Source organism: Bubalus kerabau, chromosome 9 (genome assembly GCF_029407905.1).
Source record: "Bubalus kerabau isolate K-KA32 ecotype Philippines breed swamp buffalo chromosome 9, PCC_UOA_SB_1v2, whole genome shotgun sequence".
NCBI lineage: Eukaryota > Metazoa > Chordata > Mammalia > Artiodactyla > Bovidae > Bubalus > Bubalus kerabau.
The window spans coordinates 81109209-81132438 of NC_073632.1; the positions used below are offsets into that span (position 1 = coordinate 81109209).

At 35.8% G+C, this 23230-nt stretch overlaps 1 protein-coding gene across 5 annotated transcripts in view; it reads right to left on the bottom strand.

Moving 5' to 3' along the window:
- Positions 1-23230, bottom strand: part of HBS1L (HBS1 like translational GTPase) — an 87198-nt gene that overhangs the window by 29040 nt on the left and 34928 nt on the right. For 4 of the 5 annotated variants that reach the window (XR_008698349.1, XM_055535688.1, XM_055535690.1 and 1 more), the window contains exon 5: positions 2018-2126. Coding sequence is in view for 4 of the 5 variants with exons in the window: in XM_055535688.1 (XP_055391663.1) it covers positions 2018-2126 (109 nt within the window). In the remaining variant the exon portion in view is untranslated. The remainder of the gene's footprint in view (positions 1-2017; positions 2127-23230) is intronic. The other variant, XM_055535689.1, reaches the window with a different exon arrangement.

Consider the following 23230-nt stretch of genomic DNA (forward strand, 5'->3'; position numbering starts at 1 on the left):
AAAGTTAATGTATTAAGATTTTGAAAAATCTCTTAAGATGAGGTAAAGTAACTTTACAAGTTCAGAGCTATAATTACTGACTGAAAGAAAGAAAATATGGAAGAATAAGTTTGTGAATATTTTTTCAGGTGCTTTATCATATAATTGTGCAACCGTATCTATTACTATAAAATGACTGGTCTGCTTTTTTAAACCATCTTTCCAAAATTGGGAATATTTCCACATGTATTGAGAGGCTTCATGTTTCTTTGCAAGTTCTTTAAATGATACTGGAAAGTTAATAATTTAGATTGAAGAGGTTAACCACAGAGTTATTTGTTCTCTACGCAATGTTCTAATGATTTTTACTTAATTTTATTTCTCTGTGCTTTCTTGAGACAAAAACAACAGCCTAAGTATTATCCTTATTATAAATTTCCCCAAAACCCTAAAAAAAGTATTTGATGTAAATATAGCTTGGTACCTGAGCAGTATTTATGCATTTCTGAGTACTTTCCATCTGTACCTGTAGGCCTTTCACTTTCTGATGACTTCTCCTACAGAGCCACATCAAAATACCGGCTCACAGGTCTGCTTTTTACTATTTACAGGTGTTTTTTTTTTTTTTTTTAATGTATTTTCCCAAGGACTCTGACCAATAAATATTTAAACAACTATTCTATGAAAAGAAAATAATGATTAACATTAATGGTCCCTGTCCTCATGAAGCATATAGTCTTATAAATTCTGAAAAGCATTATACTTATAAAGCATAAAGGTAGTATTCTAAGAATTACTACTTGAATTAAGCATTTTTTCTTGATCATTAATTACTATATTAATAATTTCAATTAACAATAATTTAATAATTTTAACTAATTATTGAGTATTACTGTTATAAATACTCACAAACATAACTATGTATTTACTTCTAATATATAGTACCCCATGGGCTGTAATATATAGACAAATATACATAGACAAGTCTAGAATCAAGCCCATTTTCTCATTCTCTTTTCTTTGTACTAGGCTCATTTGCATGTTGCTTTCTAAGCCTCTAAAACCTTTTGCATAAGATTTTAAAATCCTTAGAACAAGGAACTGCATATTCTATTTATTTTTTCCTTGCTCAATGGAAATAATTCCATAATAGGATTAAATGGTACTTAAGACAGGAGAATAAAAAGGTATTTATGATTCTGACAACCCAAATATTTTATTTATAAAATAAAAAATAAAAATAAATAAAATGAACAAAATAATCATTAACATTCGTCCCAACACTCATGAATATTTCTATTAATTTACATAAAGAAATGCTATAAAGGAGAAAATAATGGGTGCTGAGTTTGTATTTCCTGAAATTGAAAAAAATATATATTGTTTATATTTGATAAGTGCTTCTTGTCTAACTAGTAGACAAAATATATATAATTAAAGTTATGACTCTGCTGTTATGTCTCAAGTAACCCACTTTCCTCATCTATAGAAACTCTTGACAGAATTCTAAAGATTGTGAAAAGAAAGAATAAATGAGTAATACCTACATATGACTTATTATTGTTTCTCATTAGATATCTGCGAGTCTAGGAATGCTTTATTTTATATTTTGTCTTTGTTATACCGATCCATGTTATTCAGTATCAAAGTCTAAAAGAGTTTAACGATAATAGTAAAAAATTTTAATTAATGATTGCATGATTCACCAGCTACATTTAATTCCCAAACACTGCTTGTTTATGCCATCTAGTGGCATAAGGATGCCCTACCTCACAGTGCTAGATTTCACAAAATCATAGGCTTTTTACATTAAAGCAGCTATAATTTGTATGAGGAAATTGACAATGAGGTAGATTAACATACATAGATGAGTTCACAATCAAGCCTAATTTCTCATCCCCTTTTCTTTGCATTATGCCATACTGAGGACCTATTGTACTTCAATGATTATATTATGCAAAATTGAAATAGATTCTTATAGTCTAACAAGGAGACAATACTTATTTCAAAAAAAAGGAGGAAGGGTTAAAAACGTTACCTGGGCACTTCAAATCCCATAGTTTGCTTCTTTCCAGATACAGTCATCTTAGTAACTTTTGGCACAATTTCAGATTCACTTTGAGATGACTGGGAATCTATTGATTTTCCTAATTAAAGAGTAAAATATAAAAAGCTCATTAATTCAAGTTGATTCCTAGAAACATTTATTGTATATTAAATACGTATTATGACAATTTTCACAGAATCACATCTTTAAACATATTTTTTTCCCTCTAAAAAAATTCAGTGAAATATTAAAATACTGAAAGAAATTCTTCTGTCACCCTGTTCTGGGAAATCCCCTCTTGTCAGGACTCTTCTACGCTTAACCCTCCACCAAATCTCTTCCTAATTTTGAACTGACTCTTAAGTTTCAATATTAAGAGGTCACAAGGTGGTTTCTGCACCGAGCCTCGTTCTGACATTATACCTAGACCATCTCTTTCTCTCTCCTACCACGCCCTTTCACAATACTAAAATTGTTCAGTCAGTTAGCAGATGGTTAAACTATTTTTAATCATGATACCTACAAACTGATGAGCAAGTTGAGAGTCTGCTGAATTGTACTAGACACTGCATATATTTTACTTGGTCATAATACTAGACTTAGTAAGATACTTGATTTGTTGTTCAGTCACTCAGTCGTGTCTGACTCTTTGCGACCCCATGGACTGCAGCACGCAAGTACAGATACTTGATATCTATATAGAATATGGGGGAAGAGGTCAAAATTGAAAAATTAAGAACATGAAGGAAGATAAAATTATGAGCTAGGTCAAAGTAAGACTTTTATGCATCTGAACCTTTAAATATATATATATATTTAATTCATGGAATTCTTTAGAATGAACTTTTGTTATTTTCAGTAAGAGGACCGTCAGGACTTTGTCCACATAAAACTATAGAAACTGCACTGCTGCACGGTAAGTGTATATACATAAATTATGTTTAAAAGTTGGAAAAGGTAAATTAATGTATATAATTCATTCAAAACATTTGTTATCTACCTACTGTATGCCAAGCATTATGCTAGAAATATAATGTTGAACAAAAGCAGACACAATCCTTATACTGAGAAAGCTTATAGTCTAGTGGAGAAAATGTACCAACTGATCACAAAAATATAAGTAAAATTAAAACTGTCACTAGTGTTATAATCCATATATGATTTCGTGACAAGGCACATGAAAACAAGAGTTAAGATGCAAAAAAAAATGTATAGGAATAAACTACAAAGAAGAGCATTTCAAACAGAGAGAGCAGCTTATATATAAAGGCCCTACTGTAGGAGGCACCATGGCCTTCAGAGAGTGAGAGTAGAGGGGAGAGGGAGCAGAGTAAAATGAAGCTGAAGAAGGAGGCAATGGTCAGGCAATGCAGGGCCTTTAAGTCACAGCAAAGATCCCAATGTTCGTTCTAACACAACTGGAAGCCCAGAAAATGATGTAAGAACGTGAGGGGGAAGGGAAATAGAGGAAAAGATAAATGGTCGCTCTCAAAGAAGAAGTCTGGGCTGGAGTATATATTTGTGACTCATCAGCACATAATTAGTTGCTGAAGGCACTGACATAAGTGAGATTACCACAGCAGAGAATACTGAGGAAGAAAACAAGTGGTCTGAGGACAAAGCCGTGGAAGAAATGCAACTTTTAATCATTGAAACAGAGGACAGTAAGAAAGAGGAAGGACAAGGCCTGCAAAAAGATGACAGAGGAAGGCTGGGGGAGAATGGTGCCCAAAGCTAAGGGGATTTGGCATCACCAGAGTCTGAGGCTGCTGTTCAATCAAGTGAGACGAATGAAAACATTCACTAGTGACGCAAGCCCTTTAGATAAAGGTCATTAGTAGAGTTAGCAAGAATCATTTGAGAGACATGAGGGGAGGAAATGTTAGAATGAGTTAAAAAGAAAATGAAGGTAAGAAAACAGAAGTAGCTGCAAGTGCATGTCCACTGTCTCTCACGCATGATTCCAAAGTCCAAAAGCTCTAAAAAAAAAAAAAAAAAATCAAGTGTTTTTTTTTGTGTGTTTTTTTTTTTAAACTCGTTTGGAAGTAAAACCTGACCTGGACTGAAGTGAAGCTTTTTGCAGCCCTTACTTACTCCACTTAAAGTGAAAAGCCACACATTCCAGTGCAGAAATAACAATGTGATGATCATAGGGTGCTGCCCCAAATCCCATCGGGGTATCACACCACAGGTGTTAATGCTTTCTGAAATCCAAAAACTTCTGATTTCTGAGTCAAATCTGGTCCCAAGGGCTTAGATAAGCAATTGTGTATATATATGGACCAATGACTCTTAAAAAAAATCTGACTGGAAACAGGAGGAATGTGGTAGAATGGTAGCAAAAATGTTATATGGGATCATCTGATGGAGAAAGCAAAACTGAGAAGGCCTGGTTCAAAGTATCAAGAAGAAAAAAGATCATGTCAGGTGTTTTAGAATTTCTGACAATGCAGAAAGGGATGGGTCATAAAGCACAGGTAGAAACGGAACTAAAATAGGAGAAAGGCACTCTTACTACAATAGAAACCAGACTGGTATGTTGAGAAGCTAGAAGATGAAAACTCCTAATAGTTCCTATTTTCTCCATAACATAGCAACTAGTTATCTGGTGAGACTGAGGGTGACTGAGAAAAGTTAAAAGACTAGTGAAGCGAATAAGGCTTTCAATAATTTTTGCACAAAGAATGAGTTGAACACACACCAAAATAGGGGAACTGTTGGACAGTACTGAGATTTACAGTATTTAAAATTGAGATTTGCCCATTTAAGATTTGCAATAATGAATATACAGTGGAATCAATCTGCCTGTCCATATGACTTTTTCTAGCAATGTTCAGTCATTCAGGAAGAGGCACAAAGAAGATACTGACTGCGTCATTCAGAGGTAGGTTTCTACTCAACAGATACAAAAAACAAGCAAAGAAAAAAAGGTGGTTGAATGGCAACAAAAGGGGGGAGTTACTGAAATTATAAATCACGAACTCTAAACTGGATTAAACAACATGATAAAGCAAGAGTGCTGATGCACTGAAAGTTGGGGTCCAAAGGTCAAGACAAGTTCATGACAAGAAATACAACGAAGTGGTTGTGGTCAGAATGGGACACGTGATTTCATGATTTGAGGGGAGATGAAGTTGAAGGGAGGGAATTCATCAGTGAATTTCTGATGGAAGGTGAAGGTCACTGGAAATGAGCTGGTCAAGGAATTGCCAAGTTCAGAGCACTGGACTTGTTTTCCCACGTGGATGCACAAGCTATGATCATGAAGAGCTCAGGGCATAAAAGAAAACTGTAAATCAGCTGCCAAAGTCTTAGTGATCAAGGAACAGTAACTATGACATCGTTCAGGAGATGACATCAATGAAGGCTGGTTAGGGCAAAAGACAGAAGCTTCAAAGGAGCCGGGATTTAAGGGGGGAAAGAGAGTGAAGGAATATGGTTGGAAATGGCAGAAAAGAAAAGAAAGTTGACTTTCTAGACCTTGGAGTTTGAGAGGATATACATGAACACAGGAAAACAGGTTGAGAATTCTGGAGGGGTTTGATTTCCATGATAAAAGCAGTTTCAAAATTCTAGCAAACTTAGAAAGGGGTGAGTGAATTAAAAGGGAGGAAACTGAGAGCATGATGATGATGATGATGGGGGAGGGGGGGGAGGGGGGATGAGGGAGTGGTGTGTGTAGGTGGGGAGAACACTGGATAAACAGGAACAGCAGATTTTGGACTCTGTCAAAATAGAGGAAAAGACTCAGAATACATAAAAATGTCTCAATCCAAGTAAGACAAGGTTAATTCCCACTTCTGCCTTTTTTTTTCCCCTGATTATAAAATACTTATTAAGGTATACTTTAGGGAATACAGTGAATATAAAACTTAAGATAATTAAAACTAATTTTAATACCTTCTATTTTGTGTATAAAAAAATCCCTTGACTCACTCACACATTTAGTACATTAAAATACTTTAATGGTGACTTTTATAAAAATTAGTTGGCTCATAAAACAAAAGGTCTTTAAGCATAAAGAAAAGTCACAATATGAACTCATACTATTTCTGGCTGTGCTTAGTCACTCAGTCATGTCCAACTCTTTGCGACCCCATGGACTGTAGCCTGCCAGACTCTTCTATCCATAGGGATTCTCCAGGTAAGAATACTGGAGTGGGTTTCCATTCCCTCCTCCAGGGGATCTTCCCAACCCAGGGATCAAATCCAGGTCTCCTGCATTGCACATAGATTCTTTACCATCTGAGCTACCAAGACTATTTCTAAGAATGCAGTAAATATTTTTCATTTCTGGGGATTTCTATCTACAGGATATCAAACCTCAAACCAAAGATGCAGTATTTCAAAAATTTGGTTATGTAAATGAAAGTCTTATTTAGGAAAAAAAAAAAAACATGAATCTGAATATCAACCATTAAAGCAATGGTTCATAAACCTTTTTATTTTGGTCAGATACCCTTTGAAAAAGCTAATGAGAATGGGACACTTTTGACAGAAAAATACACAGCACAGAAAATTCTGCATGCTATTTCAGCGGGTTCAGTAATTCCAACCCTAGAACTCTCCCCTTGAGAGAGAACCTTGCTTCCGCCTATTTTGGAAATACGCTAATTCAATTTGATGTTATCCGTAACCGATAAAAGCATATGCTCAATACATTTTCTATTAAGCTGTTATTAACAGCAGTGATGTGGTTTCATTTATCCAACCACATTACACAGTTCCCTTCATAACTAGCATCAAGCTGATGACAAGTAAAATTTACTGACACAGGTCAGAAATGAACTAATAACTAAAATAACCAGTCATGGATCAAGAAGAGATACATATATCCATCACATATAAATGTAAAATGTTTACTGTATTCCCTCATCTTCCCCAACCAACTAGAAATTCATTTTCTGTATAACAACCTCAAGAAATTGAGCATTACATTTTCAAAGTCCCAAAATACTGGGAGCATGGAACGAGTCCTGGATGGAAAAAAGGAGCTTGGATTCTGTACTGCTCTGCCACGAATTAAGTGTTGTCTACCTTACAGCTTAAACAGTCTGTTTAATTCCACCAGCTTTAGTCTTCCCATCTACACAATGAAGTAAATTAAAAGGTTTCTAGTTCTGTGAATGCGTCTATTATTCCCAAACCATTAAGATATCCCTTAAATCAAACAGCTCCTTAGGAGGTAAAGAAAAATGTACCACTCCAAAGAAAAATTGTCAAAGTCCTCCCCCAAGTCATGTAAAACCCATGCACCAAATCATGCTCACCAAAAAGAAACATATTCTGAAGATTCATATATTAGTGATTAGTGTTTGGTCTCTAGCAGGATGAAGAACTGACCACCTTTTAGATTTTTTTTTTTCAATGAAAATAACAGCTATCCGGTTAATCAAGTCCAACCTGCTTGTTACATAGACCAAAAAAAAAAAAAAAAAAAGTCCCCAAAACAAAAACAAGGAACAAAGAAGTTACCACCTTAGTGGCAGGGTCTGTACTTCTTAGTCAGCCCATCTACTTGTCCAGTTCAACTCTATCTCTAAAGCAAAGCCTTCTTCTGTTCCTAGTGGTTACCCCTTGCTGGGCTGCTTCCTCCAGAACTCGACTGCTTCCACTTCCTTCCTTCCTAGTAGATTTTAAGCTACTAAAATCTAAGTAGCAGAACTATTTAGATCTGTCTCTTGAACATGCAATTACCCAGGTCTCTCGACTGAAGACTTTTTTCAATGTATATTCCTTTTGTAAAGGATTCAAAGCTAAATCTCCCTAGCTCTACGCAACTGTAAGACCTGCTAAACTTAATGAAACTTGCCATTTACATATCCACAAGATTTACCCTCTTCTGATTCATTCTTTTGGTCTTTAAAACACAATCAGTATTAGAATACTACACCTCTTTGAGGGTAGGAACGGCCTTATACACCTGTCCACATAGTACCCAGCACATGACACAGTGCTCTGCTCACAACCAGCATTCAAGAAAAAGAGTTTAATGATAAACCCTTGAGGGTTTAAAATTTCAAACCATGAGTTCCTCCCTATTGCTTTTGCAAGTGATCTTAGTTCTCTTCTTCAGGCAATAACCTCAGTTTACTTTCTACCTACCTCTTGCACTTAACACCAGCCACCTCCTAATGCTTAGAGATCTGGGCTCTAGAAGCCATTCTGACTCTTGCTATGTGTGCTCATGTAGGCTCTTCTGCCAGGGGTTGTATATGCTCTTTTACCTTCACAACAACCATGCAAAGTGAGTATAATTATTCCTACTTTAGAGAAACTAAGGTTCAAAACAGTTGCTTTAAAAAAAAAAACAAAAACAGTTGCTTTGTCAAAATTATAGAACCTTGGGCAGTGACACAGCTAGATTAAAAAAAAAAGATATGTATCACATGGTGATTAAAGAGCTTATACACTATTCTGAGACAATTATAAAAGCTGTGGAGATTAAGTTGTAGAAACAATAAGCAACAGAATTCTAAGTATGCATCTGAGTAATTAGGAACAACTTAACAAATGAAATGCAATTTGACTGAACCTGGAAAACAACACAAGAAAAGTCATTGTTAAGTGTTAATGGGGCAAAAGTTCTGAAAAAGAATGGGCAGTGACAAAAGACATTTTTAAAGACTATATAACGCTGAAGTTTTGAAGGAAAGAGTTCTTTAAAAAAAAAGATCTTTCATAGATTTATTTTCAAGGGCTATTTTCTCATGCAATAAGTAGAGAGTAAAACAAATAATATTAAATATATTAAATTAGGGAGGATAATTACTGTTTAAAATGGGAAAAGCTAAATTAAGAGGTAAAACAAAAACCATAAAAACATATGTAATAATGATTTCTCCATAAAATATGCTGCCATGTCTCATCTGTTTATAATTCCTTAACTTTCCTCTAGCCATTAATAAGGCATCCTCTTCTTCATTCCTAGGACACTTTAAACTCTATAGGTATCTTCCACCTCGGAGTAATCAATTCTAGTAAGTCTAGCATGGCTAGAAATCTAAGGCTCTGCCACCAGAAAATTCATGAACTTGAGCCTAGACTGAGTCATCAAATACTCCAAAGACTGAGTTTATCCCATGGGCAAAATAAGGATATCACTACCTAAACCCTCTGCTGCTGCTGCTACTAAGTTGTTTCAGTCGTGTCCGATTCTGTGCGACCCCATAGACAGTAGCCCACCAGGCTCCCCCATCCCTGGGATTCTCCAGGCAAGAACACTGGAGTGGGTTGCCATTTCCTTCTCCAATGCATGAAAGTGAAAAGGGAAAGTGAAGTCACTCAGTCCTGTTCCGACTCTTCGCGACCCCATGGACTGCAGCCTACCAGGTTCCTCCGTCCATGGGATTTTCCAGGCAAGAGTACTGGAGTGGGTTGCCATTACCTTCTCCCACCTAAACCCCCTACCTGACAACAATTTTGTAATAAATACTGTATTTGTAAAAGCCTACCAACTATTTTAAAATACTGTCAACTACAGAAAATTGTCAGATCTTATTCTTTGGAATTATGTCATCATCGTTCATAGAACATCCTTGCCAGAAAATTTCTACATCAAAAAAAACTGCTGAAATTCGTGGTCAATACATATTTACTGTCAAGTATCTTTAGTTTCACTGGATACTGCTGTACCCATTAACCTCTTTTATTTTTTTAAGTGATTTTAGTCAATTATAAGGTCAGAAAGTGCTGGAATAAACATGTACCTCGTCATAAACAGGAACACAAAAATTATACCTCAACTTGGCTTGAACCTAGTGTTTTGTTTTTTTTTTTTAATTTGCTTAATTGTCTTCCCAGGTGGTGCCATTGGTAAAGAACCCATCTGCCAATGCAGGAGACATAAGAGACCTGGGTTCGATCCCTGGGGTCAGCACGATACCCTGGAGGATTGCATGGCAACTGATTCCAGTATTCTTGCCTAGAGAACCCCATGGACAGAGAAGCCTGAATGGCTACAGTCCATAGGACTGCAAAGAGTCAGAAACAACTGAAGTGACTTAGCACATAACACATACAAGTCAGTCTAAAGAGTACATTAAAAAAAAAAGACATGGTATTACAAAATCCAATGGGACTACTGTGCGGGAAAACATGCTAAGCTAATGTTCACCTGAAAGAGTAATGTGAGAGAATGACCAATAAAATTTTTTAAATTAAAGATAATTATAGTTGACTGGAACTACCAGATATCAATCATAAAGCTGAAATAATTAAAATGTGGTAATGGCACAAAAACAGCCTGATGAATTAGAATAAAGCACCTGCAAATGAACCAATAGGAATATATTTATGTTCGAGATACATAAAAATAAGAATTAAATGTATGGAAAAATACATAGGAATATATAGGTTACAAGGGGCTTCCCTCATGGCTCAGCAGTAGAGAATCCAGTTGCCAATGCAGGAGACACAGGTTCGATCCCTAGGTCAGTAAGATCCCTTGGAGAAGGAAATGGAAACATGCTCCAGCATTTCTGCCTTGAAAAATCCCATGGATAGTGGAGACTGGTAGACTATAGTCCATGGGGTCACAAGTCGGACATGACTTACGTGACTCAATAACAAAAATACAGGTTATACACAGTCCTCTAAAAAAGTAGGAATTTAACATATGCAAAGAAATGTTTCAAATCATCAGGAAAAGAATGGGTTATATCCAATATTGTATTAGGAATACTGGCTATCCATTTGGGAAAAAGACCCTATCATAGGTTTAGAGTGTATCATATATAAATTCCTTAATGACTAAAGATATGAACATAAAGAAAATATAAAAATATATTTAATTTTCAGGTAAGGAAGACTGACAAATTTTACATAAAAATTTTTAAATGTTTCCAAAAGATACCACAAGCAAACATAGTGTATGTGAGGAAATACACAGGAGGGGTTAATATACATAAAGAGCTCCTAGAAACCAATAAATGAAAGTAAAAGTGAAGTCGTGTCCGACTCTTTGCGACCCCGTGGACTGCAGCCCACCACGCTCCTCTGTCCATGGGATTTTCCAGGCAAGAGTACTGGAGTGGGTTGCCATTTCCTTCTCCAGAGGATCTTCCCAACCCAGGGATTGAACCCAGGTCTCCCGCATTGTAAGCAAGACACTTTACTGTCTGACCCACCAGACAAACCAATAGACCAGTTCAAAATATACAACTCAAAGAAAGGTGTGGCAGAGGAAATGGAGTAGGGAGGGATGAGCAGAAGGGAGAGGAGGACTGAAAAGAGGAGATGGTAAAAGAAGTGGGGCATAGGGTTAAAGGGAGCAGAGGAATAAGTAGGATTTCTACTTTTTTTATTAGCATCCAGCATTGCAAAGGAAAATGGGAAAAGAGCACTATCTGACACCATTGGCAAGAGTACAACCTTTGGCAGGGTTATCTGATAAAAATAAAAAAGTTTACTATATACATTGTATTTCTGGAAATGTGTCCTACAAAAATACGAACGCTACTGTGCAAACAATATATAAACAAGATTATTTACTGTGGTGCTGTTTGTAATGGCAAAATGATTGTAGATGTACCTCAATGAGGAAATGGTTAACAAATTATGATGCATCCAAACAAAGAAAAAATTTGCCTCAGAAAAAATAGTAAACCTACATGTACGGAAAGAAAACCATGAGGCTTTCCGTACAAAGGGAAAAGCAATTGTAATATTATACAGCAAAGACGCTATACCATTGTGCTATGGCATTAAAATGTCTACAAGAATGTAAATGAACTTTTAAAGTGATTACTTCGAAAGACAATATTAGGAAAGAGGAAGGACTTTTCATCTCAAAATTTATATACATCTATGCTACAATGACTACATATACCTTTTATAATTAAAAATGTTTAAGTGAAAACCATACATATCAAAACATTCAAAACATTAAAAATTCATTTCTATACTATTCTTCAGAGATGCTCTTGATTTTTATTTCATGTTTTGAAACAAAGGTACAAAGTTCACCCAATCAATCATCCAATGATTACTTTATATTCAGAATGCTCCAGTAAGGTTGAAAGTAACATTCTAAAGAGTTTTGTCTTTTCGTGTTAAGTAACCCCTTGTTAGGTTCCAAGGCTTCCTGACAGCAAGGACTGAATCTTTTGAATTTTTCTATTTCTACAACTGAAGTATTTGATACAATGCATATCACTTATACATGTTTGCTGAATGCTGAACTGAACAAACAAAATCATTTCCTAGTAAATTCCTAAAAGGAATGAAGGTGAAAACTAAAGGGAATTATAAATGGGACATCTTTGAACATGGAATCTTTTATTGGTGAAAAAAAAATCATGGTAAAATCTATGCTACACTCTTAAATTTTCTAAAGCAGGATTTCTCACTCTGAACTACTGACATTTTGGACAGGATATTTTTTTGTTGAAGGTGAAGCGGTGTATTACAGGATGCTTAACAGCATCCCCCAAATGTCTACAGAGCCAAATGTCTGCTGTGGGGCAAAATCACCTCTGGTTGAGTACTGCTCTAAAGAGTTATTAGCAAAGGAATTAAATACTTATGATACAGCCAATAACCATCCCATGTCAAAATCCTCCAGTCGACTCTCACTTGAGAGTATAGTAAAGGAGGAAGTCTACCTGCTGCCGGGTAGCCTGGGTTGAATCCAGGCCCTGAAACTTTACTGACTGATTTCAAGTGAATCACTTCACTTCTCTCTGTGCCTTGTTTCCTTGTCTATAAAGTGGTAACAATATTAAAACCTACCTAATAGATTGAGAATTTAGTTAACACATGTAAAGGGTTTAGAGCAATACCTGGCATATATTAAGTACTCAATGATTCATACCACACTGAATCTATAGACACAAATTAATCTCTAACAATCATGTATTAATTCATGACAGAAAGGAGGGAAATGTTGGGTGACTCTCTCTACTAGGTACTAGAATAGAGAGATCAAAGACATGATACTTAGGTGGCGCTAGTGTCAAGAACCTGCCTGTTAATGCAGGCACATGTAAGAGAGGTGAGTATGATCCTCATGTTGGGAAGATCCCCTGGGGAGGGCATGGCAGCCCACTTCACTGGGTCCACAGGGTCGCAAAAAGTCGGACACGACTGAAGTGACTTAGCATGCACACATGCATAGCCTCAAGAAACTTTATGTGTAACAGAGATACCACACAAACATTATTACAATATGAACTGCTATAAAACAGACACAAAGACAATGCATAGGAAAGGTCCTAACCCACTATATTGGAAGAATTAGACAAGTTTCCTTCAAAAGATTCCTAGTGAATCTTGGAGGGAAAAATAATAATAGGGACTCAGAACCTGACACAATGCATACGACTGACAGCAGATCAGCATGGTTGGGAAATAAGAGATTAACTGGGTGAGAAGGACAGAAAAATTGGCAACTCATTAAGACCACATGTAACATTTAGGTATTTAACTTGATTTTGAAATATAAGAGCCACTAAAAGAATTTCAACATTGGTAAGACATATCATATTGTGAATTAAAATGAATTGTGGAGGAAAGACTGAGGAAGAGCAGTTAGAAAACTGTTGTACTGACATGCGTAAGAAATTCTATTAACTGACCTAAGAATGATGGAGATGGAGAAAGGGTTATTTAAAAGCTATTACAAGATAAAATTAGGGACATTTGCTGCCTGAATGTATGTAAGAAAGTAAGAGAAAGAACAGCCGCCAAATTTTCTAGCAAGGAAAAGTAGATTGCTATTACCAAATAAATATATGACAGAGAACTAAAAGAAGTCTACTAGTCAGGATCTTGCTTCTCTTGGATGGTCCCTTATTCAAGTGCAAAATTAAGAGCAGTCCATTCTAAATGGACTACCTCCTAAATAGAGAGATTGCCTATTTCATGTTTTTTTTTAAAAACTGCTTAGACACCATCTCAGGTCTTTAGAGTTTTTCCAAGTTAATTGTATCATGTACGTGGCACTGGAGACACAAAGATGATTAACAGTCTCTGTTTTCAGGTAGCTTTCATTCTAGATGTGATGGACCTGTAAAATGACAAGGCTGACAGAAAATATAAACAAAGAAAAGAGAATACTGCAGGTGATCACAAGTGCTATGACTATAGCTGAGTACCAGAGCACATGAAATAAGAGGGGACAAGCATGAAAGATAATACATTAACAAAATATAGTGATGAATTAAATGTTAGGGAGGCAGAAAATACAGATGTTAATCCCTATGACTCTAAATTAGATATGAATATAGAATACACTGGATCTGATATTTTCTTTCAAGACAAATAGAAATTGGATAGAAAGCTCGATAATCAAGTTTGCAAAGCCGAATGAGAGCGCTATTAAAACACAAGTAACTTGAGATCTGGGAATGGATGAAATAACTTACAGAAAGTGAAATGAGAAGGTAGTGAAGGCCCAATGAATGTACACTAATAAAGGGAGAAAAGAAGCACTCACATTCCTTGTACAGTCCTTACATGAACTAAGGTTCATACAATCATGCAAATTTGCTGGTTGTATTATTAGAGATCATTTGGTCTGTCCATCATTTTATAGGTGAAAACTTAAGTGGATTTCGAAAGATCATATGCCTGATAAATGAATTTTTCTCCAGGATATTTCACAGGCACCCTCTCCTTTCCACCCTGTTTCTGACTGCACATCCTCAGAACTTCATGGAAGTACATTTTCCAAGGTAACCAAATCAGATCTGTTTTGAAGTTAATAAATATACAAAACTTGCTAAGTCAAGCACCTCTATAAAATCTTAAAGCTCTGTCTCAGTTCAGTTCAGTCGCTCAGTCGTGTCCGACTCTTTGCAACCCCATGAATCGTAGCACGCCAGGCCTCCCTGTCCATCACAAACTCCCGGAGTTCACTCAGACTCACATCCATCGAGTCAGTGATGCCATCCAGCCATCTAATCCTCTGTCATCCCCTTCTCCTCCTGCCTCCAATCCCTCCCAGCATCAGAGTCTTTTCCAATGAGTCAACTCTTCGCATGAGGTGGCCAAAGTACTGGAGTTTCAGCTTTAGCATCATTCCTTCCAAAGAAATCCCAGGGCTGATCTCCTTCAGAATGGACTGGTTGGATCTCCTTGCAGTCCAAGGGACTCTCAAGAGTCTTCTCCAACACCACAGTTCAAAAGCATCAATTCTTCGGTGCTCAGCTTTCTTCACAGTCCAACTCTCACATCCATACATGACCACAGGAAAAACCATAGCCTTGACTAGACGGACCTTTGTTGGCAAAGTAATGTCTCTGCTTTTCAATATGCTGTCTAGGTTGGTCATAACTTTTCTTCCAAGGAGTAAGCGTCTTTTAATTTCATGGCTACAGTCACCATCTGCAGTGATTTTGGAGCCCAAAATCTGACACTGTTTCCACTGTTTCCCCATCTATTTCCCATGAAGTGATGGGACCAGATGCCATGATCTTCGTTTTCTGAATGCTGAGCTTTAAGCCAACTTTTTCACTCTCCTCTTTCACTTTCATCAAGAGGCTTTTTAGTTCCTCTTCACTTTCTGCCATAAGGGTGATGTCATCTGCATATATGAGGTTATTGATATTTCTCCTGGCAATCTTGGTTCCAGCTTGTGCTTCTTCCAGTCCAGCGTTTCTCATGATGTACACTGCATATAAGTTAAATAAGCAGGGTGAAAATATACAGCCTTGACATACTCCTTTTCCTATTTGGAACCAGTCTGTTGTTCCATGTCCAGTTCTAACTGTTGCTTCCTGACCTGCATACAAATTTCTCAAGAGGCAGGTCAGGTGGTCTGGTATTCCCATCTCTTTCAGAATTTCCCACAGTTTATTGTGATTCACACAGTCAAAGGCTTTGGCATAGTCAATAAAGCAGAAATAGATGTTTTTCTGGAATTCTCTTGCTTTTTTGATGATCCAGCGGATGTTGGCAATTTGGTCTCTGGTTCCTTTGCCTTTTCTAAAACCAGCTTGAACATCTGGAAGTTCACGGTTCACATATTGCTGAAGCCTGGCTTGGAGAATTTTGAGCATTACTTTACTAGCATGTGAGATGAGTGCAATTGTGCGGTAGTTTACAATTTTAGTTATCTACTTAGATACTTCTGATCATGTTAAATTAGTAATTCTGATTTCACTAAATATTTGCTGTTTCAAAATCTGCTAATATAGAGCCTAGAATTTAAATCATTCTCAGCTTAACATAGACGTTTCCAATTAGTAGAATTTTAATTTTCAGTGGGAAACTAGAAGGGTACGCTAGTCTGCCTCTAATAACAAACATCTGGATACAGTCTTCTTAACCTTTTGCTTATGCTCATTTTAGGTGGGGAATGGGATATTTAGGGTCTAAAACATACATTATAGCATAATGCTATCAAATTTAGGTCACACACAATAATCCCAAATTCTTAAAAATGATAATTCCAGACCAAAGTGATATGACTTGAAATAAAAAACCTTTATTGTAAATCTTCATGTAGCATGTATCATTTCTCATCAGTCTATCAGTATAAGTATGTGCCTTACCTCTGCAACTAACCTCTGAGCTCCAGAAGGATATTTTTAAATTTCTTTTCCACAAGAGCAAGTCCAGTGGCCTAATATATACTAAGCACTCGAATATTCACTAAGATTACATAATCTTATATATGGAAAGAAGTAATAGGTTCCCTGACTCAGTGATTCTCAGCTTGCGAGGAGAAGGTAGGTGCAAGCACATCCTTGCCCTCTTCCCCTTTGAAAAGCATTGTCACTGACAGGTACCGATCCTGACAAGAAAGTGGTACATCTCAGGTGTCCTGGGGCAAAAAAAAAAAAAAATTACTGTGAATGACTTGTCTAGTGTAAAACTAATTTTATAGATGAAGAAGTGAGGTTCATAATTTGTCCAACCCTGGTTAACATTCTTTGCAGATTATATCAATCTACCTTTTGTTGACTGGTTTCAGGTTCATAACTAAAAATGTCTGAAGATGTCTCAAGTCAGGAAATTAGTTCAGATGACCTTTTACTGTTGCCCTCATACAATTTTTAAAAATAACTACTTAGCCTGCTCAGTGAGAATCTCTTCCCCACATATGCTGCTGCTGCTAAGTAGCTTCAGTCGTGTCCAACTCTGTGCGACCCCAGAGATGACAGCCCACCAGGCTCCCCCGTCCCTGGGATTCTCCAGGCAAGAACACTGGAGTGGGTTGCCATTTCCTTCTCCAATGCAAGAAAGTGAAAAGTGCAAGTGAAGTCACTCAGTCGTGTCCGACTCTTAGGGACCCCATGGACTGCAGCCTACCAGGCTCCTCCGTCCATGGGATTTTCCAGGCAAGAGTACTGGAGTGGGGTGCCATTGCCTTCTCCACTTCCCCACATACATATATCATTAAACCTCTAAAATGTCTGAACATTTTAATACTATTAACCACATCAAATAGGATACTAGGTAATGAAAATCTGTTCTCTAGGAAGTAATATTCTTAAATTCAATTAAAAACAACCAAGGTTTGTTTGTTTCATATAAAATCTATAACTAAACATGAGAGGTATTACCAGGGACATTTTAATAGGCTTATTTATCTGCTGATTGTGTTAAGTAATTTCAAATTTAAACAGGACCTATAAAGATGTGAAAACACTGTAACATTAATTTGTTTTAAATTTTATAATTTTTAATAAACATTTTTAAAGTATTCTCTGAATCAAACTGGGATTAAAAATTGACTCCACTTTTAAAGATGTGTGCAAGTAGATAGGAAATGAAGAGAGGGAAAACACAGCAAACAAAATTGTATGTAAACTTGTATGTACAAACCTTACTAACATAAAGAATAAAAATGCGTAAGGAAAATCCTAAAAGGATGTGGCAAAACACAAGATTTTGTCTTTGGATAAGAAAATCGTAAGTGACTTTTTCCCCTTTTACTACATTAAATATTTAGGAAAATAAGTTAGTGGAGATTCGAGAAACTTAAAAAGGAAGAAATTATTTTTCATATTTATATGATTAAGACAGAAATTTACAATTTAAAATCATTCAAATCAAAACATCTAGAGTTTTAAAATATATATATTTTAGTTTTTTTTTTAAACTGAGGTTTTCCAGGTAAATACATTTTTTGCCATGAATCATTATAGTTCCTCTAAGTGTTTCAATACAGAAACACATGCAAAAAAAAAGATTTTCAAAGAAAGAGTGTTAAATTTTCAATGAAAAATTACTTCAAATAGAAAATCATTTCACTGAATCTGAGTACACATATAAATTCTAGTTACTAGATATACATTTAGAAAGCACAACTAAGCTACAGAGAATAAATCACTTTCTTCAATATTACAACCACACTGTGATTTGTTCAGTATAAATTATTTTTTCATTTTAAGATATCCTTCATATAGCATAACCTGCCTCATCAAATCCATCACTCTGTATCCATCTCCTATGATAAAGAAAAAAATGTTTTATCCTAAAAAATATTCATTGGGATCAGCTTTCAATTTTCTATAAGTATCATTGAGCCAGTAATCTTAAAAATTAAAAACTTTTGATGAATAGATTTCAACTTTATATTAGGCTGGATTATATGCTTTGAAGTAGTATTCACAAAATTTTATAATCTAATATATGCAATTAATTTAAATTATATTAGGAGCAATAAGTTCTACCCCCTAGAAGAGAAAATGGCAACCCACTCCAGTATTCTTGCCTAGAACATCACTGTACAGTACAGGGAACTATACTCAGTATCTTGTAATAATCTACAAGGAAAAATAATCTGAAAATGAATATATATATATACACATATATATATAACAGAATTGCTTCGCTGTACACCTGAAACCAATGCAACATTGTAAATTAACTGTAATTTTTTTTTTTAAAAAGATACGCAATGAGTCATAACCATCTCCAAACATCATCGTGAATCCAAAAGTGGAGCAGTCATTCCTAAATAAGAAAACTTGGTAAAATCCAGTATTATCCAATATCCAGAAATGACTCCATAATAATGAATGTAATGAACTTTCAAGCAATTAGCAAAGGAAAGGAAAGGGAAACTAATGTTTTAAGAGACTGCTACATGGAACAAGCTGGGTTAAAGATGAATCATCTTAATACTTCAAGACAGAGAATATTTTTACCATTTCAAAGAAAAATTCAAGTCTCAGAGAAATCCAGTAATTTTACTAAGGTCATGCAGATACCAAATGAAAGACCTAGGTTACAAAACAGTATTAATTTAATTCAAGTGCTATCATCCTTTTCTGCTATATCCCATGCTACCAGTCAGAGCATACAATCTGATGAATCTTTTCAATTCTAATGAAAATCTGAAAGAAAATACAAGTTCGACTATTTTTTTACACTTCACATAAAGACAAATTTTAGAGGAATTAAGTCTTAAACTCATATAATTTTCCCGAAAGAAAACAGAATATATACAACTTAGGCTTGATTTTTTTTTTTTAATCCAAGACTGCAACCTGTTTAAACAGAACCATATGAAGTTTTAAATTTTTCTGTAGAAAGAGACCATAAATAAAGAAAATGAAAAGACTGGAAACATTTACAATGTATATGCTAATAAAAGATTAATATCTGTAACATAAAAATATTTTAACAAGAAAAAGACGACCTAATTAAAAATGGGTAAAATATACAAAACTAGCAATTCATAGAACAAGTTTAACGGCAAGTGAATATATGAAAACATATTCAACTTCATTAACAAAGCAATGAGACATTAATTTCTTACCTGTCAGACTGTCCAAAATCAAGATAAATAATGACACTAACTGCTGAGGGGAGGGATGAACCATACCACCACTCATTTAGCAAAGGCTGTATCTATTGGAAAGCAAGCAGTATACCTTTAAACCCAGCAATTCCACCACAGGGATCTCTCACAGAATCAAGAGCCCCAGTTTCTAAGGATAAGTACACAGATGTTCCATAAACAGAATAGTTCACAGAAACAAAAACTGGACATAAAATTAATACCCTTCAGTATGCAATATACTGACTAAATGATAGCATAGCAATCCCAGAGAATATGACGTAATTACCAAAAAGAATGGGCTTCCCTGGTGGCTTAGTGGTAAAGAATCCACAGGCCGGTGCAGGAGACCCAGGTTTGATCCCTGAGTAGGGAAGAAACCCTGGAGAAGGAAATGTCAACTCACTCTCGTATTATTGCCTGGGAAATCCCAAGAACAAGCAAGCTTGAAGGGCTACAGTCTATGGAGTCACAAGAGAGTCTGACATGACTTGGCGACTAAACAACAACAACAACAAAAGACTACATTGGAAAGACTCCAGTTAACACAGTGCATGACAAGGAAAATGAAAAGTATAGTACTTCTTTTCTTTTTTATAATAGTAATGAAAAATCCCTCTATGTATGTGTTTATTTTTATATATGATTATGTGAAAATAAAGAAATACATGGAAGAATTTATATCAGGCTGTTAAAAATGGCTAAGAGAGAAGATAAGTCATCTCCCAAAAAGGGCTTACATAAAAAGTAAGGGCTTTACATAAAGTCATGAATGACTTTAAAAAACCAAAAAACTCAGCGGAAGTAAATATAAGTCCCTAATGAATTAGACTTTAATATATAATCACTTTTTAAGGCACTTGTTCCTTAGATAGTAGTAAGAAAACACTTTATTTCTTTGAACCAAGTTCAATTATCACTTGTTGAGCATTCTTTATGTGCCAGACACTGTGCCAATGTTATTACATGGGTTATTTTACTTATGAGTGTGTGCTCGCTCAGTCATGTCTGACTCTTTGCGGCCCAATGCACTGTGACCCGCCAGGCTCCTCTGCCTGTGGAACTTTCCAGGCAAGAATATTGGAGTGGAGTGCCATTTCCTACTCCAGGGGATCTTCCCGAACCAAGGATTGTAACTCTGTCTCTTGCATCTCCTCCACTGGCAAGCAGATTCTCTACCACTGGCACCATCTGAACTTCTAAAGTTAGGTACTGTCTTCTTATGAGTGAAAGTGAAGTGCAAGTGGTAGTCACTCAGTCGTGTCCGACTCTTTGTGACCCCATGGACTGTAGCCTGCCAGGCTCCTCTGGAATTCTCCAGACAAGAATACTGAAGTTCCTTCTCCAGGGGATGATCCTGACTCAGGGATCAAACCCGGCTCTCCTGCATTGCAGGCAGATCCTTTACCATCTGAGCCAACAGGGAATAAATGACATTTTAGACACATGCACCATGGATACAATTTTTAGGGACACAAAAATGACTCTCATCACAACTCCCCCCTCCCACCAAAGGAATAATCTCTCTCTCTTATCTACTCTATTAATGAATGAAAACATCAATAAGAATATAAAATCCTTCCTTTATACAATAATGCTATCAATGCTATTATGATTAACAATTAAATGAAATAAATAAATTAGTATAATCTTCCTGAAAGTAACTTCACACTATGTACTAAAGCATCGAAACTGTCTATACCTTTTTATCCAGCAATATTACTCTTAAAAAACCTTTTATAAAATAATTGAAAAAAAATGCACAAAAATGTTTACTGAAGTATTTTTGGTAAAATTACATTGAAAAACTTAAGTCCTACAATAGGTGTTTAGTTAGATAAAATAATAATATTATGCAGCCTAAATTTATTGGCATACCAACAAAGGTCTGAGTAGTTGCTAGGGACTTGAGAAGGGGAAAATGTAGAGTTGTTAAAATGAGTACTGAGTTTCAGTTTATAAGACGGAAAAGTTCTGGAGACTGGTGGCATAACAATGTGAATATACTTAATACTACTGAACTATATGCTTAAAAACAGTGAATAAATTTCATGCTATCTGTATTTTACCACAATTGAAAACAGAATTTACCAAAGTAAAGAAAATTTTTAAGTCTGTAGTACATGATTAAGTTAAATGGGTTAAAAAATGAAGTGGCCCCATTTTTTTTAAAAAAGAACTAATATGTCCTATATGAAGAAAAACATACACAAACTATAAAAGAGGACTTTAGTATATTAGAAGCATTTTATTCTGAATTTTGGCTCCACCATTCACTAGTTTTATGGCCCTGGGTACGGTGTTTAGCCATTTTCAGCCTCAGAGCCTCCTGGTGACACTAGGATTAAAAAAAAAAGAACACCCCTACTCGACATGATTTATTAAAAACTGAGTATATTAAATGTGATAAATGAATCAGTATAAAGAGTTCAGTACAATATTTGGTGTGTATTAAGTGTTTTTCAGTGGTCATGTATAGATGTGAGAGTTGGACTATAAAGAAAGCTGAGCGCAGAATTGATGCTTTTGAACTGTGGTTTTGGAGAAGACTCTTGAGAGTCCCTTGGACTGCAAGGAGATCCAACCAGTCCATCCTAAAGGAGACCAGTCCTGGGTGTTCATTGGAAGGACTGATGTTGAAGCTGAAACTCCAATACTTTGGCCACCTGATGTGAAGAGCTGACTCACTGGAAAAGACCCTGATGCTGGGAGGGATTGAGGGCAGAAGGAGAAGGGGACGACAGAGAATGAGATGGCTGGATGGCATCATCGACTCGATGGACATGGCTTTGGGTAGACTCCAGGAGTTGGTGATGGACAGGGGGCCTGGCATGTTGCGGTTCATAGGGTTACAAAGAGTCGGACACAACTGAGCGACTGAATTGAACTGAAATGTTCATCAATATTGCCTACCATTACTGTGTAAATGCATCAAAATACGAATAGTTCTGAATTCTGAATAAAGGGATTAAGTATCCACTGGCTCATTTGGACTTTCTAGTTTTACTCAATAAACACTATCATGTATTATTTAAGCATGTGCTTAAAGATGGCACCAAGCTAACAACTATTTAAAAAATAAAATTCTTCAGGATTTTTAAATCAAACAGAATTGTTGGTTTGCTTAAGGAATCAAAGACAACACAGTGACTTAAAATTTAATGAACTACAAAAGGACTTCATATTATATGACCACTAATTTACAAGGATTTAGAAACTGTTATCAATTCTCTATATAGCTATGCCAAAACCTCTAAGTAATATAGTAGAAAAATAGTTGAAAATAATTTTGAAGTACCTCACTAATGATAAAGCTGATTCCCCCAACAAGAGATTTAATTTTATTCTTAAGTTACACAAAGAACCACAAAACAAGATTAAGTTTACAATATAAAAACTTGTTGCAAGTAATATATAACAATGAAAAGTGTGTTCAACTAACACAACACTGTAAATTAACTATACTTCAA